This window comes from Bos taurus, chromosome 23, assembly GCF_002263795.3.
Source record: "Bos taurus isolate L1 Dominette 01449 registration number 42190680 breed Hereford chromosome 23, ARS-UCD2.0, whole genome shotgun sequence".
Taxonomy (NCBI): Eukaryota; Metazoa; Chordata; class Mammalia; order Artiodactyla; family Bovidae; genus Bos; species Bos taurus.
In genome coordinates, this window is record NC_037350.1 from 30312594 (window position 1) to 30329936 (window position 17343).

Genomic DNA, 17343 nt, shown 5'->3' on the forward strand with positions numbered 1-17343 from the left:
CTGCATAGGATTTATCACTACTTGACATACATTAATTATCATCTGGCCCCTCTGACCCTTTGTCCCTCCTGTCCCTTCTTCCCCCTACATAGAGGAAGATATGTGGTATATGGATTGAGAATATGAATTTAAGGTAGGTTTCGGGTTTGAATTGCCAGCCTCACCACTAACTACTTGTGACGCTTTGGGAGAATGATATAGACTCTTTATGCCTCAGTTTTCTCATCTGCAATATGGGGTTAATAATAGTACCTTAACTCATGGTTGCTTTGTGGATTAATTGAGTTAATATATGTAAAGCATCTAAAATGGTGCCCAGTACATTAAAAGCACTGTAAAATGTCAATTATTGTTATAAGACTGTAAATTCCTTGAGGTGAAAACTGTTTTTGTTTGTAGCCCAAAAGTACCTGGATATGGAGCTCTGAGTAAATATTTGCTAAATGAATGAATTGGCATATGAAAAGTTCAACAGAAAAAGATAATGTGGTCAGAGTGGTGGTGAGTTGGGGGAAAATGAATTCAGGGATCCTATCTTTTGAGTAGAAACTGTCCTCCACTCTTCCTGAGGTGGTCTATAGAAGTCAAGCAAAGCCAAAGATGTTAGAAATTTGTGAAGGGGATAATGTCACAGGTAACCTGTGAAGGATGCTGTCTCATACCAATGTGCTTTTTTTTTTTCTTTGATGACTATAACCAATAATGGCAATATGAATTTAACTTTTCTTTTAGTTGTAGTATGATCAATGTTCACTAACAACTTAAATAATCTATCCTTAGTTTTTTAAATTTTGTGATGCCTGCCAATACTTATGAATGATGTAGGTTATTTCTACAGTGAATTACAGTATTTTTACTTAAAATTAGAACAAAAATATTTAAAAAACTATAGTCATGATCCCTATGTGGGTCGTGTAATCTATATAGTGGGTTATGACCAGGGTTTTTTGTTTTTTCATTTTAAAAACTAGGATTTTAAAAATAAGAGTATATATCACATAAGGTAAGTATACATGGTATTTTGTAAAAAAAAATTATTTCCATTTTTGTGTTTGTGTATATCACACATGCACAAGCATATACTCATATGCACATGTATATGTGTTCTGGGTCATAATATAAAATATTTCTTACTAAAGGCCCTGGTCAAAAAAAGTTTGAAAGCCTGTGCCCAAGAATGGTGCTTGGAAATCACTAGGTCACATAATTATTTTTCTTTCAGAAGATTGCCTGTCCTGATTAAGATTGTTCATAAGGTTAAGTGGTCATAGACATTTGTCTCTTTTTTAAAAAATATTTATATATATTTCCCTGTTCCAGGTCTTAGTTTCAGCACACGTGATCTTTGACCTTTGTTGCAGCATGCAGGATCTTTAGATGTGTCATGTCGAATCTAGTTTTCCAACCAGGAATCACACCCAGGCCTCGTGCATTGGGAGTATGGAGTCTTAGTTACTGGATCACCATTGGAAATTCTGACATTTGTCTCTTTATTAGCACTTATTTTACATACAGTTGCCCACTCTCCATCCTTGAGGAGCTTCAAAGAGAAACAGTTTCCAAGAAATTAAAAGGTAAGAAAGAGCTAAAATTCTGTATTTAAAAAATAGTAAACTAACATTTCCTTCATTTTACTATCTATGAGCCAAGCCCACTCCAGTTGACTACTTTCTGATCTTTTGCCATTGTGTTTAGATCACTAGGATATTCATTTAATCTTTCAATAAAATTTATAAGAAAAAATATTTGAAATTTATAAGAAAAATAGTCATAGTAGTGATAATTTTTAAAAAAGATTATTTATTTATGACTGCTCTGAGTCTTCACTGCTGCATGCAGGCTTTCTCTAGCAGTGGGTGAGGGGGCTGGTCTGTAGCTGTGGTGCCCAAGCTTCTCAGTTCTATAGTTTCTTTTTTTTGCAGAGAAACGGGCTTCAGTAGTTGTGGTGCTTGGGCTCCATAGTTGTTGCTCATGGGCTCTAGAGCACAGGCTCAGTAGTTGTGGCCCACGGGCTTAGTTGCTCCACAGAATGTGGGATCTTTCTGGACCTGGATTGAACTATGTCCCCTGCACTGGCAGGCAAATTCTTTGCCACTGAACCACCAGAGAAGCCCCACAGTCATGGTAATTTATAATACTTTAGAGTTTACCAAACTGCCTGCTTCTTTGTGCTCTGTATCTGTGCTCTTATTTAATTTCTATATCAACCTAGAGAGGTAGACAAGGTTGGCTTTAGGATTCCTATGTTATAGATTAAGTAGACTAAAGTGCAGAAGGTGAAGCCCAAGACTGTGGAGGAGTACCTGGGGATCAGTCTCAATTCCAGGTTTCCCTGCTCCAAGCAGGCATCTCTTCCCTCCAGACCTAACGTGCTTCAAAGAATTCAGCTTCTTTTCCCCAGGCACATTTTTGTTTTGTTGTTCCTGATTCTATTTATTTATCTTCTTTACTTTCCCTCCCTACTCCTTTTTCTTTCCTTTTTCTCCTTGATTCTTAGTGTCTTCTGTGACATCTTGGAACCAAAGTGTTTGTTTACCTCCATTCAACTAAAAACTGCCTGAGTCTAGTATCTTGCCATTCAAATGGAAAACCCAGGATATTCAAACTGATTTATTTGAGCTGATTCATTCAGGATGATCAAACAGTCCCTTCAATAAATCTCAGGGAGAGGGCATTGTTTTGGTTTTGTTTTCCTTCCTATATTACCTTCACCAGTATTTGCATAATCATTATCATTATTATTATTAATCATGCATTCATGTTCTTCATTAGAGTTACTGATTTGGGTATAAATACTTCCAGTGCCTACCAGCAAAAAGAATTTTCTTCATTTTCTTTCCTGCAAATTATTTTTTAGATTTTGGAATTTCCAGAAGAAAAGATCAAGAGGGAATTATTAAGATTAGATTCTTTTTCTGAATAGCCACAGCCTTGGCCCTTCAGACTCCAGAGATGCACGAGGGACTTCTAGCAGTGAAAGTGAAAGAGGAAAAAGGGGGACCACACAAGAATGGGCCAGGAACCTGGCCTGTCAGGAGATAACCCTCATACCAGGGAGATCTTTCGTAGACGCTTCAGACAGTTCTGCTACCAGGAGACACCAGGGCCCCGAGAGGCTCTTCGAAGACTCCAGGAGCTCTGCCATCAGTGGCTGAGACCAGAGATGCACACCAAAGAGCAGATCCTGGAGCTGCTGGTGCTGGAGCAGTTCCTAACCATCCTGCCTGAGGAGCTCCAGGCCTGGGTGAGAGAGCACCGCCCAGTGAGTGGAGAAGAGGCGGTAATTGTGCTGGAGGATTTGGAGAGAGAGCTGGATGAACCAAGAGAGCAGGTGGGAAGAAGGGAGAACAAGGATTTGTGCTTGTATGGTGAAGCATGGGGTTTCAGTGCAGTAAGAGGAAGAGGAGGAAAAGATGGATTTCTTTATACCTGACTTGATCTGTAATAGACTCTTTAATCTCTCCACCTTTTCTCTTTGCCAGTTTCTTGATCCATCTTTTCCTATCCATTGATCCTGAGAAGGCCTTGCAGTATCTTCTCTGATATTTGGTTTCCAATTGTCCTTAATTTTTGCCAGGTCCCAGCCCGTGATCATGAACAAAAGGAGCTTGTGAAGGAGAAAGCAGCTCTAGGAACAGCCCAGGAGTCATCAAGTAGCCAGCTCCAAACCTTGGAAGAGCGGCCTCAGTGGAACTTGAGAGGGGTGGGCCCGATTCAGGAGATTGGTGAGGATTAGAATTTGCTCAGGAAGCCTAAAGTCATTCCCCGAATGGTCATCAATTCAGCATGTTTACTTGTTGTTTACTTTGGGCCCAGCATTGTGCTGGGTACTGGAGAAGCCAGTGATGAGCAAGGTAGACATGGTCCTTGCCCTTAGGGAGTTTACAGTCTGGTGGAGAGGTAGACAATAAACAGGCAATTGTGATAACAGGGCATCTTCTCACTGAAGCCCAAGTATATATTAAGAGTGGAAAGTAAATTAGAAAAATGGTTGCTTGTACCCCCATTCCCACCCTTCCTGACCAGTCCTTAATTACTTTTTTGGGAACACACATTGCAGTAATCCAATTATTATTTCAGAAGATGAGACGAATGGAAGTGGAGTTAGCTCCATAGAGGGACTGTCTAAAGAAAAGAAATCTCTTGTGGAGGCACCTGAAAAACTGAATGGTGATACTATTCCAGTGCCTGAATATGGAGAGACCTGTGACCAGGAAGGTAGACTGGAGAGGCAACGGGGAAGCTCTTCAGTGGAAAGACCCTATGTCTGCAGTGACTGTGGGAAAAGCTTCACCCAGAATTCCATCCTTACTGAGCACCAGAGAACGCACACGGGCGAGAAGCCCTATGAGTGTGATGAGTGTGGGCGGGCCTTCAGCCAGCGGTCAGGCCTGTTCCAGCACCAGAGACTCCACACTGGGGAGAAGCGCTATCAGTGCAGCGTTTGTGGCAAAGCCTTTAGCCAGAATGCTGGGCTTTTTCATCATCTCAGGATCCACACGGGGGAAAAGCCGTACCAGTGCAATCAGTGCAGTAAGAGCTTTAGTCGACGTTCTGTCCTCATTAAGCATCAGAGAATTCACACTGGAGAAAGACCTTATAAATGTGACAAATGTGGCAAGAACTTCATCTACCATTGCAACCTCATCCAGCATCGGAAAGTCCACCCCATGGCTGAATCCAGCTAGCTCCTTGGAACAGGTAGGGCAACATTTCCTGATGCCAGACTGCTGGGTCAAGGAAGCCAGGTCCTGGTTCTTACTTTGTCCCTGAGAGAACAATAGTATTAATAATTAATCCTCTATAATAGGAAGCTCCAGAGAAAGCCAGTGAAAGTGTCCTGATTTTAGGCTGAGATCAGATCAGTCACTCAGTCGTGTCTGACTCTTTGCGGCCCATGAATCGCAGCACTCCAGGCCTCCCTGTCCATCACCAACTCCCGGATTCACTGAGACTCACGTCTATCAGGACGTCATTATCAGTCAGTAATGCCATCCAGCCATCTCATCCTCTGTCATCCCTTCTCCTCCTGCCCCCAATCCCTCCAGCATCAGAGTCTTTTCCAATGAGTCAACTCTTTGCATGAGGTGGCCAAAGTACTGGAGTTTCAGCTTTAGCATCATTCCTTCCAAAGAAATTCCAGGGCTGATCTTAGAATGGACTGGTTGGATCTCCTTGTAGTCCAAGGGACTCTCAAGAGTCTTCTTCAACACCACAGTTCAAAAGCATCAATTCTTCGGCGCTCAGCCTCTTCACAGTCCAACTCTCACATCCATACATGACCACAGGAAAACCATAGCCTTGACTAGACGGACCTTTGTTGGCAAAGTAATGTCTCTGCTTTTGAATATGCTATCTAGGTTGGTCATAACTTTTCCTTCCAAGGAGTAAGCATCTTTTAATTTCACAGCTGCAGTCACCATCTGCAGTGATTTTGGAGCCAGAAAATAAAGTCTGACATTGTTTCCACTGTTTCCCCATCTATTTCCATGAAGTGGTGGGACCAGATGCCATGACCTTTGTTTCTGAATGTTGAGCTTTAAGCCAACTTTTTCATTCTCCACTTTCACTTTCATCAAGAGGCTTTTGAGTTCCTCTTCACTTTCTGCCATAAGGGTGGTGTCATCTGCATATCTGAGGTTATTGATATTTCTCCCGGAAATCTTGATTCCAGCTTGTGTTCTTCCAGTCCAGCATTTCTCATGATGTACTCTGCATAGAAGTTAAAAAAGCAGGGTGACAATATACAGCCTGACGAACTCCTTTTCTATTTAGAACCAGTCTGTTGTTCCATGTCCAGTTCTAACTGTTGCTTCCTGACCTGCATACAAATTTCTCAGAGGCAGATCAGGTGGTCTGGTATTCCCATCTCTTTCAGAATTTTCCACAGTTTATTGTGATCCACACAGTCAAGGCTTTGCATAGTCAATAAAGGCAGAAACAGATGTTTTTCTGGAACTCTCTTGCTTTTTCCATGATCCAGCGGATGTTGCAATTTAATCTCTGGTTTCTCTGCCTTCTCTAAAACCAGCTGGAACATCGGGAAGTTCACGGTTCACATATTGCTGAAGCCTGGCTTGGAGAATTTTGAGCATTACTTTAACTAGCATGTGAGATGAGTGCGATTGTGCGGTAGTTTGAGCATTCTTTGGCATTGCCTTTCTTTGGGATTGGAATGAAAACTGACCTTTTCCAGTCCTATGGCCACTACTGAGTTTTCCACATTTGCTGGCATATTGAGTGCAGCACTTCACAGCATCATCTTTCAGGATTTGAAATAGCTCAACTGGAATTCCATCACCTCCACTAGCTTTGTTCGTAGTGATGCTTTCAAAGGCCCACTTGACTTCACATTCCAGGATGTCTGGCTCTAGGTCAGTGATCACACCATCGTGATTATCTGGGTCATGAAGCTCTTTTTTGTACAGTTCTTCTGTGTATTCTGCCACTCTTCTTAATATCTTCTGCTTCTGTTAGGTCCATACCATTTCTGTCCTTTATCGAGCTCATCTTTGCATGAAATGTTCCTTTGGTATCTCTGATTTTCTTGAAGAGATCCCTAGTCTTTCCCATTCTGTTGTTTTCCTCTATTTCTTTGCATTGATCGCTGAAGGCTTTCTTATCTTTTCTGCTATTCTTTGGAACTCTGCATTCAGATGTTTATATCTTTCCTTTTCTCCTTTGCTTTTCGCTTTCTCTTCTTTTCACAGCTATTTATAAGGCCTCCCCAGACAGCCATTTTGCTTTTTTGCATTTCTTTTCTATGGAATGGTCTTGATCCCTGTCTTCTGTACAATGTCACGAAGCTCATTCCATAGTTCATCAGGCACTCTATCTATCAGATCTAGGCCCTTAAATCTATTTCTCACTTTCACTGTATAATCATAAGGGATTTGATTTAGGTCATACCTAAGGTCTATGGTTTTCCCTACTTTCTTCCATTTAAGTCTGAATTTGGCAATAAGGAGTTCATGGCTGAGAGAAGCATAGTATCTTAAATACAACTGTCAAAGTCTCTTTGGTCAGTGACATCCATAACTTTGCAACACTGTTATTGCATTGATTTCATAATTCATACATATCTGTCCAAAAAGTTTTCTAGATATGCTTCAGGAAAACTTTATCCTAGTTTTTTAAAACTTATTTAAGTCTTAAAAATTATATGCAACCTGAATACAAAAAGTCAAAGGTAGTATTTAAAAAATTAATTTAAAAATAATTTCCGTAAAATCTATAATATAAACTATTAGATTAGTTTCTATTTGCATAAGATAGGAAAATTTGCCCTTCTAACCTACAAAAGGGGGCACTTGGATCTTTCCATACACAAAGGCTTTTCCCTGTAGAGGTTTAGTAACTCAGCCCTCAGTTAAAAACCAAGAAATTGATTATTAAAAATCTGATATCTCACTTAAGATCTTTGTTGTGAAAATATAGGTCTAACTGTATTTTTGCTGTGACTTGAGCATTTGGGGTTTTTATTTAGCCTTTTGTTAAGGAAAATTTTCAGACATATACAAAAGTAGAGAGAAAAGTATGATTGGTCTTCCATGCTGATTGCTTTTATAGCCTCCATGCTTCTCAGTGCTATTTATTGATTACTACCAAAGTCATACATTAAAAAAACTCCTTTCCCTAACACTGAGTGTTATGAAGCTTTATACTAAGGCCAGGAGACAAAGAAGTGGAATATCTATGGTGATAACAATCTGGATTGGAATATTATATACACATGCAGGTAACTTAAGAGTAATAGAACACAATAAGGGACCTCAGCGTCATTTCTGCATGCCCTTTATTAACAGATATGGATACAGAAGCTCTAGAAGTGACTGTGTAACATCACACAGCTAGTTAATGCAGCTGGAACTAGAACCCTCTCTCCTTACTCTTAGTGCAGTGCTCTTTCTGCTGAGCCATCGGAAGCATTGTATTGCCATATGCAACTTAGAGCACTTACAAGGCATTACAATTTTGCTTTTTAGCTCAACAAACCTGCCCGTTTATTTGTTTCAATAGATGTACAGCCATTTAATTTACAGTGGAGTCCCAAGAAAGATTCCTCCTACTTATTTCTCATTTGAGGCATTTCATTTATTTTTGTTAATGAGTGATTATTTTTAACTTTAAATTTTAATTTACTTAGAAGGAGTTTTTAAAAAAGATAATTCATTCTGCACCTGGTTCTAATATCAAAACATTAAAAAAGGTCCTATCTTTCCCCTTGTAGGTAGTCATTTAACTAGTTTCTTAATACTTTTCAGGGTTTCTTTATGTAAATACAAGAAAATATGAATATAATTTATTCCCTTGATTACGCAGAATGATAGCATACTATTCACACCCTTCTACATCTTGTTGTTTTCATGAAACAGTGTAATCTTCAGATATTTTCTGCCTTATAACAGCAAGCTCCTTACTCTGTTTACAAGTTGGTGATATATCATTTGTTGGTGCTGCACAGTTCAATGTACTCCTACAAGATGAAAAATTGCTACTTCAGAATGTTGTATATTGTTTTATTCTTTCCCTAGTTTGGTCATCAAACTCTTTCTGTTTAAAAAGCTAACAACCTCCACATGAGCTAGAAAAACAAGATTTGGATGATTAGAAGTGCACATAATGCTTATGTTGAGAAATGAAGTTATAAGTGATGTTTTTATTTCAATGTATTTTGTTCTGTTATATATTCTTAAACCTAACATTTCAAACTGTTAGTGTCACTACCTGTGACTAATTGTATGTATTATCAACAATTTTAGAAGAAGAAAACCTTAAATTCCTCAAGAGTATATAGTTTATTGTGTCTTGAGGTTTTAAATTCTTATCCAACAGAAATACATAGGGATTTAGGATGAAGTTAAAGAAAATATAGTAGGATAAGTTTTGCAATAAAATCAACTTCTCAAGTTAAATAATATACTCCATATAGTGATATAATAGGCTCCCAGGTGCTCAGTGGTAAAGAATCCACAGAGCTATTGCAGGAGCCACAGGAAATGTGGGGTTCGATCCCTGGATGAGGAAGTGGCAGCCCATTCCAGTATTCTTGCTTTGATAATCCCATGGACACAGGAGCTACAGTCCATGGATTGCAAAGAGTTGGACACGACTAAGCAATTGAGCACATAGTTATATAGTAATTTATACTATTATAGTTTGAGTTCATAAGTTTTAAATGCTTCTCCAAGATGCTGAAGCAGCATGTTTGTTAGCTTTTAAAATATTTAAAATATGAACAGATTAGGATTTTAGAGGAAGTATTCTAATGAACTGAGTTTTTACATTTGCAATTGAAGGTTGAATGTTTGATTTGTTCTGTGCTTGTTTTTTTGTTTGTTTTTTTATAGCTTTTCAAAATTCTTAATTTTCTCAACAGCTGGTAAACACCAAGAAACAAAATATGTTATATATGCTGTAGAGACAGATGTACTCTTAGAATGCAATGATGGTTCATGCAATTAAAATGACTTACAGTTCACCAAACTAACTTTCCTTGTTTTCTGATACTGATTGTACTAATTCTCTTATGCTAATTCTTTTATCTAGGATCCACATTCCTCATTATTTGAGAAATAATATTTGACTTAACCTGTAGGCAATGCAGTCACAAAGAGTTGGACATGACTTAGCAACTGAGCATGGACACAGACAATGGCATGAAGACCTTGGCTGTTTCCTGTGATTATTCCAGTCTTCCAGACCAAGAAATTCTTAGTTGTCTCTTTACATTTCTAAACTCCCTCACTTCTCTCTTTTCCATCCTGGCTCCTTTTATTCACCTATGAAGTCTCTAGTGTTGAACTCATTCAGGTGTTCCCTGGACCAGTATCCATCCCTCCCTGTGCCCTTGAAAAGTCCAATCTGAAAGAGATTTTTGGTTTTATTTTTTGAGCAAGATGTAAGAAATTCAGTTTTATGATTGAGCAAGGTATAAGAAATATTGATTCAAATCCAATTAAATAGGCTATTGGTTCTTGAAGGATAGTCCAGCACCCCTTTCAGCAGTTAGGACAGTGGACACTACATCAAGAAATGGTTAAGTGGGAATGTCCTTGTGGTCTAGTGGTTGACTCTGCTTCCACTGCAGGGAGCCTGGTTCTGTCCCTGGTCAGGGAACTAGGATCCTACATGCCTTGCTAAGTCGCTTCAGTTGTGTCCGACTCTGTGCAACCCCATAGACGGCAGCCCACCAGGTTCCCCCATCCCTGGGATTCTCTAGGCAAGAACACTGGAGTGGGTTGCCATTTCCTTCTCCAATGCATGAAAGTGAAAAGTCAAAGTGAAGTCGCTCAGTCGTGTCCAACTCTTAGTGACCCCATGGACTGCAGCCTACCAGGCTCCTCTGTCCATGGGAGTTTCCAGGCAAGAGTACTGGAGTGGGGTGCCATTGCCTTCTCCCTACATGCCTTAGGTGCAACCAAAAAAAAAAAAAAGAGGAAGAAATGGCTAAGTGTCTTGCAACTAAAACCTACCTAGAGTTGTGGATAGAGCCCTGAAGATTCTCTTTCACTATAATTTTGAGTTGAAGGTCAGGACTCTAGGAGAATCAAGACTGTCCATATTTTATATTTGGAAATGATTCCTATTTTCTGTATCTGACAATTGCTTTCCTTTAAAAAAAGTAACTTCTAGTAGAAGATTTTTTTAATATTTTGCTAGTAAGACAGAAGTTATTTCTGAGGAGATTCTAAATGAAAGTATACCTAAGGTCAAAATTTTATAAAATATGAAGATTTTCTGTTTTAGAATTTTTAAATACAAAATATATACCAACATATGTGGGTCATTGGTTAAATGTTGAGTTAATAATGGAGAGAAATGTAGATTCTTTGCAGAGGGAGATGGAGGATAGAGGAAAGTGTTTTTGGCCGAAGGACTAGAGTGAGGCAAGACCCTAATTTAAGACATGTTCAAGAGGCAAAGGGTTTCCAGTTTGTCTGGGTCACAGAGTTCCTGCAGGGAAGTGCAGGAGTGGGAGATTGTAGGTGGGGGCCAGATTGAGGGCCTTGAACACTTTTCTAATGCATTGAGTCTTTGTTTGATAGGCAGTGTAGAATCATCAAAGGTATAGTAGGAGCTTTTCAGTATATAGTCAGAGAATGCATACATGCATGCAAGTCACTTGAGTTGTGTCCGACTCTTTGCAACCCCATGAACCATAGTCCATCAGGCTCCTCTGTTCGTGGGATTTTCCGGGCAAGAATACTGGTGTGGGTTGCCATTCTCTGATTCTCCTTTTCCAAGAATAAAAAAATACTGAGATTTAAAAAGAAATTTTGGAGTTTAGCTCATTTCATACCTACTTGAGAAAAGTGAAACCCAAGTGTTAGTTATGGTGATCTGTTTTTTAGCCATATTAAAAAGTTTTTTAAAAACTATGAACAAAGATCACTGTGAATTATATGTAGTTTCATGAACACTTAGACTTGGAGCCCTGAGACACATTTTCAGTTCAGTTCAGTTCAGTCGCTCAGTCGTGTCCGACTCTTTGCGACCCCATGAATCGCAGCACGCCAGGCCACCCTGTCCATCACCAACTCCCAGAGTTCACTCAGACTCACGTCCATTGAGTCAGTGATGCCATCCAGCCATCTCATCCTCTGTCGTCCCCTTCTCCTCCTGACACATTTTAGGCATCAGCAAAAAACAGATGAAAAGAGGAAAAGGATGGCCAAAATGTGAGAATACAAAAACGAATCAGAGGGCAACAATGGTGTCCAAAGAGAAAAAATAAAAAATAAAAAGATAGATACAGAGACATCTTTACCAAGTGATGTTCTTCATCTTCACAGTACGTATTAGAAGTCCCTCCATCTCAGTTGTTTCAAGTGTCTTAGGTACTGGTGTCTCAAGCAGTGGTAATCTCTGCCTTTGGTTCTCATTTATTTTAATACTATCCATAAAAAGGAGAACTGGGAGAAGAACACAGTCTGTAAATTACCCTGTGATGTTTTTAGGTCTCTGGACCCACATTCAGATTTCCATGCTAGCAACCTTAGCTCTATGATGAAGTCACTGTTTCTTGGTGTCTACCTGTGTTAGAATCACCTAGGCTGTTTGAAGTGCAGTTGCCCGGCCCCACCCCAGACGGACAAAATCAGTGGTTAGGTTACTCAGAGGGACTCAGTTATTCAAAGAATTAAAACAGTGGAGGGCAAGCCATCCTCTGCCCCTTTTGTTGCTGCTCTTCCATAGGTGGGTGTTGATTATTGCTTCTGACCCTGGGAACCGAGTGAGGGTAATTGTCAGTTGGTATCTTAAGAGACTCTTCTGGAGAGTGATCCTAAGGGCTGAAAGCTCAGAGGACCTGGTGCTAAGGGAACCTAGGGCTGCGCAGCATCCGGTGAGAGTGGCCAGGTGTCCTCATTGGGGTAGAAAGAAACAAGCCCAGATTGAGTGGCTCCTGGACACCAGAGGTTACAAAAGAACCTTGTCGACTTGCCTGCCTTATCGATTAGGAGGAAACCTCTGAGCATGCACCTTGATAGCTCAGTTGGTAAAGAATCGGCCCGCAATGTGGGAGACGTGGATTCAATCCCTGGGTTGGGAAGATCCCTTGTAGAAGGGAAGGGCTACCCTCTCCAGTACTCTGGCCTGGAGAATTCCATGGACAGTCCATGGGGTCGCAAACAGTCGGACACAACTGAGCGGCTTTCACTTTCACTTTCTGAGCTCGCAAAGTTGGGTCAGTTGCCAGTTCAGTTCAGTTCAGTCGCTCAGTCTTGTCTGACTCTTTGCGACCCCATGAATCAAAGCACGCCAGGCCTCCCTGTCCATCACCAACTCCCGGAGTTCACTCAAACTCATGTCCATCAAGTCGGTGATGCCATCCAGCCATCTCAACCTCTGTTGTCCCCTTCTCCTCCTGCCCCCAATCCCTCCCAGCATCAGGGTCTTTTCCAATGAGTCAACTCTTCGCATGAGGTGGCCAAAGTATTGGAGTTTCAGCTTCAGCATCAGTCCTTCCAATGAACACCCAGGAACTGATCTCCTTTAGGATGGACTGGTTGGATCTCCTTGCAGTCCAAGGGACTCTCAAGAATCTTCTCCAACACCACAGTTCAAAAGCATCAATTCTTCGGCGCTCAGCTTTCTTCACAGTCCAACTCTCACATCCATACATGACCACTGGAAAAACGATAGCCTTGACTACACAGACCTTTGATGGCAAAGTAATGTCTCTGCTTTTGAATATGCTATCTAGGTTGGTCATAACTTTCCTTCCAAGGACTAAGCATTTTTTAATTTCATGGCTGCAATCACCATCTGCAGTGATTTTGGAGCCCCCAAAAATAAAGTCTGACACTGTTTCCACTGTTTCCCCATCTATTTCCCATGAAGTGATGGGACCAGATGCCATGATCTTCGTTTTATGAATGTTGAGCTTTAAGCCAACTTTTTCACTCTCCACTTTCACTTTCATCAAGAGGCTTTTGAGTTCCTCTTCACTTTCTGCCATAAGGGTGGTGTCATCTGCATATCTGAGGTTATTGATATTTGTCCCGGCAATCTTGATTGCAGCGTGTGCTTCTTCCAGTCCAGCATTTCTCATGATGTACTCTGCATAGAATTTAAATAAGCAGGGTGACAATATACAGCCTTGATGTACTCCTTTTCCTATTTGGAACCAGTCTGTTGTTCCATATCCAGATCTAACTGTTGCTTCCTGACCTGCATATAGGTTTCTCAAGAGGCAGGTCAGGTGGTCTGGTATTCCCATCTCTTTCAGAATTTTCCACAGTTTATTGTGATCCACACAGTCAAAGGCTTTGGCATAGTCAATAAAGCAGAAATAGATATTTTTCTGGAACTCTCTTGCTTTTTCGATGATCCAGACATTGGCAATTTGATCTCTGGTTCCTCTGCCTTCTCTAAAACCAGCTGGAACATCGGGAAGTTCACGGTTCACATATTGCTGAAGCCTGGCTTGGAGAATTTTGAGCATTACTTTACTAGCGTGTGAGATGAGTGCAATTGTGCGGTAGTTTGAGCATTCTTTGGCATTGTCTTTCTTTGGGATTGGAATGAAAACGGACCTTTTCCAGTCCTGTGGCCACTACTGAGTTTTCCACATTTGCTGGCATATTGAGTGTAGCACTTTCACAGCATCATCTTTCAGGATTTGAAATAGCTCAACTGGAATTCCATCACCTCCACTAGCTTTGTTCGTAGTGATGCTTTCTAAGGCCCACTTGACTTCACATTCCAGGATGTCTGGCTCTAGGTCAGTGATCACACCATCATGATTATCTTGGTCGTGAAGCTCTTTTTTGTACAGTTCTTCTGTGTATTCTTGCCATCTCTTCTTAATATCTTCTGCTTCTGTTAGGTCCATACCATTTCTGTCCTTTATCGAGCCCATCTTTGCATGAACTTTTCCGTTGGTATCTCTAATTTTCTTGAAGAGATCTCTAGTCTTTCCCATTCTGTTGTTTTCCTTTATTTCTTTGCATTGATTGCTGAGAAAGGCTTTCTTATCTCTTCTTGCTATTCTTTGGAACTCTGCATTCAGATGTTTATATCTTTCCTTTTCTCCTTTGCTTTTCACTTCTCTTCTTTTCACAGCTATTTGTAAGGCCTCCTCAGACAGCCATTTTTCTTTTTTTGCATTTCTTTTCCATGGGGATGGTCTTGATCCCTGTCTCCTGTACAGTGTCTTGAACCTCTGTCCATAGTTCATCAGGCACTTTGTCTATCAGATCTAGTCCCTTAAATCTATTTCTCACTTCCACTGTGTAATAAGGGATTTGATTTAGGTCATACCTGAATGGTCTAATGGTTTTTCCCACTTTCTTCAATTCAAGTCTGAATTTGGCAATAAGGAGTTTATGATCTGAGCCACAGTCAGCTCCCGGTCTTGTTTTTGCTGTTATATAGAGCTTCTCCATCTTTGGCTGCAAAGAATATAATCAATCTGATTTTGGTGTTGACCATCTGGTGATGTCCATGTATAGAGTCTTCTCTTGTGTTGTTGAAAGAGGGTGTTTGCTATGACCAGTGCATTCTCTTGGCAAAACTCTATTAGTCTTTGCCCTGCTTCATTCCATATTCCAAGGGCAAATTTGCCTGTTACTCCAGGTGTTTCTTGACTTCCTACTTTTGCCTCCAGTCCCCTATAATGAAAAGGACATCTTTTTTGGGTGTTAGTTCTAAAAGGTCTTGTAGGTCTTCATAGAACCGTTCAATTTCAGCTTCTTCAGCCTTACTAGTTGGGGCATAGGCTTCGATTACCACGATATTGAATGGTTTGCCTTGGAAATGAACAGAGATCATTCTGTCGTTTCTCAGATTGCATCCAAGTACTTCATTTTGGACTCTTTTGTTGACCATGTTGGCTACTCCATTTCTTCTAAGGGATTCCTGCCCACAGTAGTAGATATAATGGTCAAGGTCAGGAGGGGTGGCCGTGAGAAGATACCCCTCATCCAAGGTAAGGAGAAGCGGCTGCGCTTCCGTGAAGAGATACCCATGTCCAAGGTAAGAGAAACCCAAGTAAGGTGGTAGGTGTTGCAAGAGGGCATCAGAAAGCAGACACACTGAAACCATACTCACAGAAAACGAGCCAATCTGATCACATGGACCACAGCCTTGTCTCACTCAATGAAACTAAGTCATGCCATGTGGGGCCACCCAAGACAGACGGGTCACGGTGGAGAGGTTTGACAGAACGTGGTCCACTGGAGAAGGGAATGGCAAACCACTTTAGTATTCTTGCCTTGAGAACCCCATGAACAGTATGCAAAGGCAAAATGATAGGATACTGAAAGGGGAACTCCCCGGGTCACTAGGTGCCCAATATGCTACTAGAGATCAGTGGAGAAATAACTCCAGAAAGAATGAAGGGGTGGAGCCAAAGCAAAAACAATACCCAGTTGTGGATGCGACTGATGATAGAAGCAAGGTCCAATGCTGTAAAGAGCAATATTGCATAGGAACCTGGAATGTCAGGTCCATGAATTAAAGCAAATTGGAAGTGGTCAAACAGGAGATGGCAAGAGTGAACGTCGACATTCTAGGAATCAGCGAACTAAGATGGACTGGAATGGGTGAATTTAACTCAGTTGCCAGACCAACCACGAAAATGACAGGTCCTCTGAGTTTCCTAGAGAGGCGGCTGAGGAACCGACGGAGATGCGTTTGAGTGTTGTGACGTATTTCCAGTTCCTGGTGTGAGCTGTGGCTTAAATACCCCTTTCCTTGGTTGACTCAGGACTGTAACTGGAGTAGGTGGAAACCTGGTTCATCCCGAGGCTGGATGCTCCATTTTTGGTTTAGTCGCCAAGTCACGTCCAACTCTTTTTGAGACCCCACAGACTGGAGCCTGCCGGACTCCCCTGTCTGTGGGATTTCCCAGGCAAGAATACTGGAGTGGGTTGCCATTTACTTCTGCAGAGATCTTGGGGCTGGATTGGGGGTGTTGTCCTCTTTTCCTAGGCCTGGCTTGGGTTCCTCTTCCTTGCCTTACATAGATCCCTCAGGACCGGACTCTTCCATGTTGGAGCTTCTGTAAGTTTCAGCGATGCAGAGAGCTAAACACAAACAGGGTACAGGGCTGGGTCTGTGTGCACCATCTGGTTTTCGAAGGAGACGCATTTACTAGCGGGGAAACTCCTCCAGTGTCCATCGGTTGATGGACCTTAAGGCTAAAACATGGTTTCTTACACTTTTCGTGAACTTAACTGAGCAGTTTCTCAGTTTTCATGAAAAGCTCTTATAGTAATGGTCATGATTACATATTTGTAGAGGTTTAGTTCTTAAAAAAATAAAAACTATAACGCGATCCTCACAGTTTTGCAAAGCAAAGGGAAGTGCTCGTTCATTTCTGTGGCGAAGAAAACAGATTCAAAAGTGTGGCAGGGGAAGTAGAGGAGGGTGGCAGCTCATTACTGTCAGGTAAATGTAGAAATCCAAGTTTCTACTTGATTGCCATTTAGGTTCTCCTTACTGTTGGGTAGGGGTAGAAATTCTGAGTTTCATGTGGTCACCACAGACACTGTGTGAGCGCTGATTAGTTATTGCTGAGTGATGGTGGAAGTCCGGACCTCACTGGCCCTTTTCTGACGTTGCCTTAGTGTCACCGTTCCCTACTTACCCTGCCACAGTAGTTTCAGGGAAAACCAGCTAAAACCTAAGGTTTAATTAAGATCCAGTCTCATAACACAGTACAAAATAGCAATAAAAAATCCGAAATACCAAGAACCAGGAAGATCGCAAATGGAATGAAAAGAGATGCCAACACCAAGCGAATAGAGGTTTTAGAATTAACAGAGGTTTTAGAATTAACAGAAATTTATAGCAATCATGATTAAAAAAAAAAAAAGCTTCGATGAGGGACTTTCC

The 17343-nt window shown here is 41.0% G+C and overlaps 1 protein-coding gene across 1 annotated transcript; it reads left to right on the plus strand.

Moving 5' to 3' along the window:
• Positions 1 to 1289: 1289 nt before the first annotated feature.
• Positions 1290 to 12179, plus strand: LOC132343634 (zinc finger and SCAN domain containing 23). The gene is given in 6 exon segments (XM_059880643.1): positions 1290 to 1574; positions 2924 to 3018; positions 3020 to 3331; positions 3578 to 3725; positions 4084 to 4701; positions 11637 to 12179. Coding segments are annotated over 5 exon segments (1350 nt in total). The 5' UTR covers positions 1290 to 1384; the 3' UTR covers positions 4689 to 4701; positions 11637 to 12179.
• Positions 12180 to 17343: the final 5164 nt, after the last annotated feature.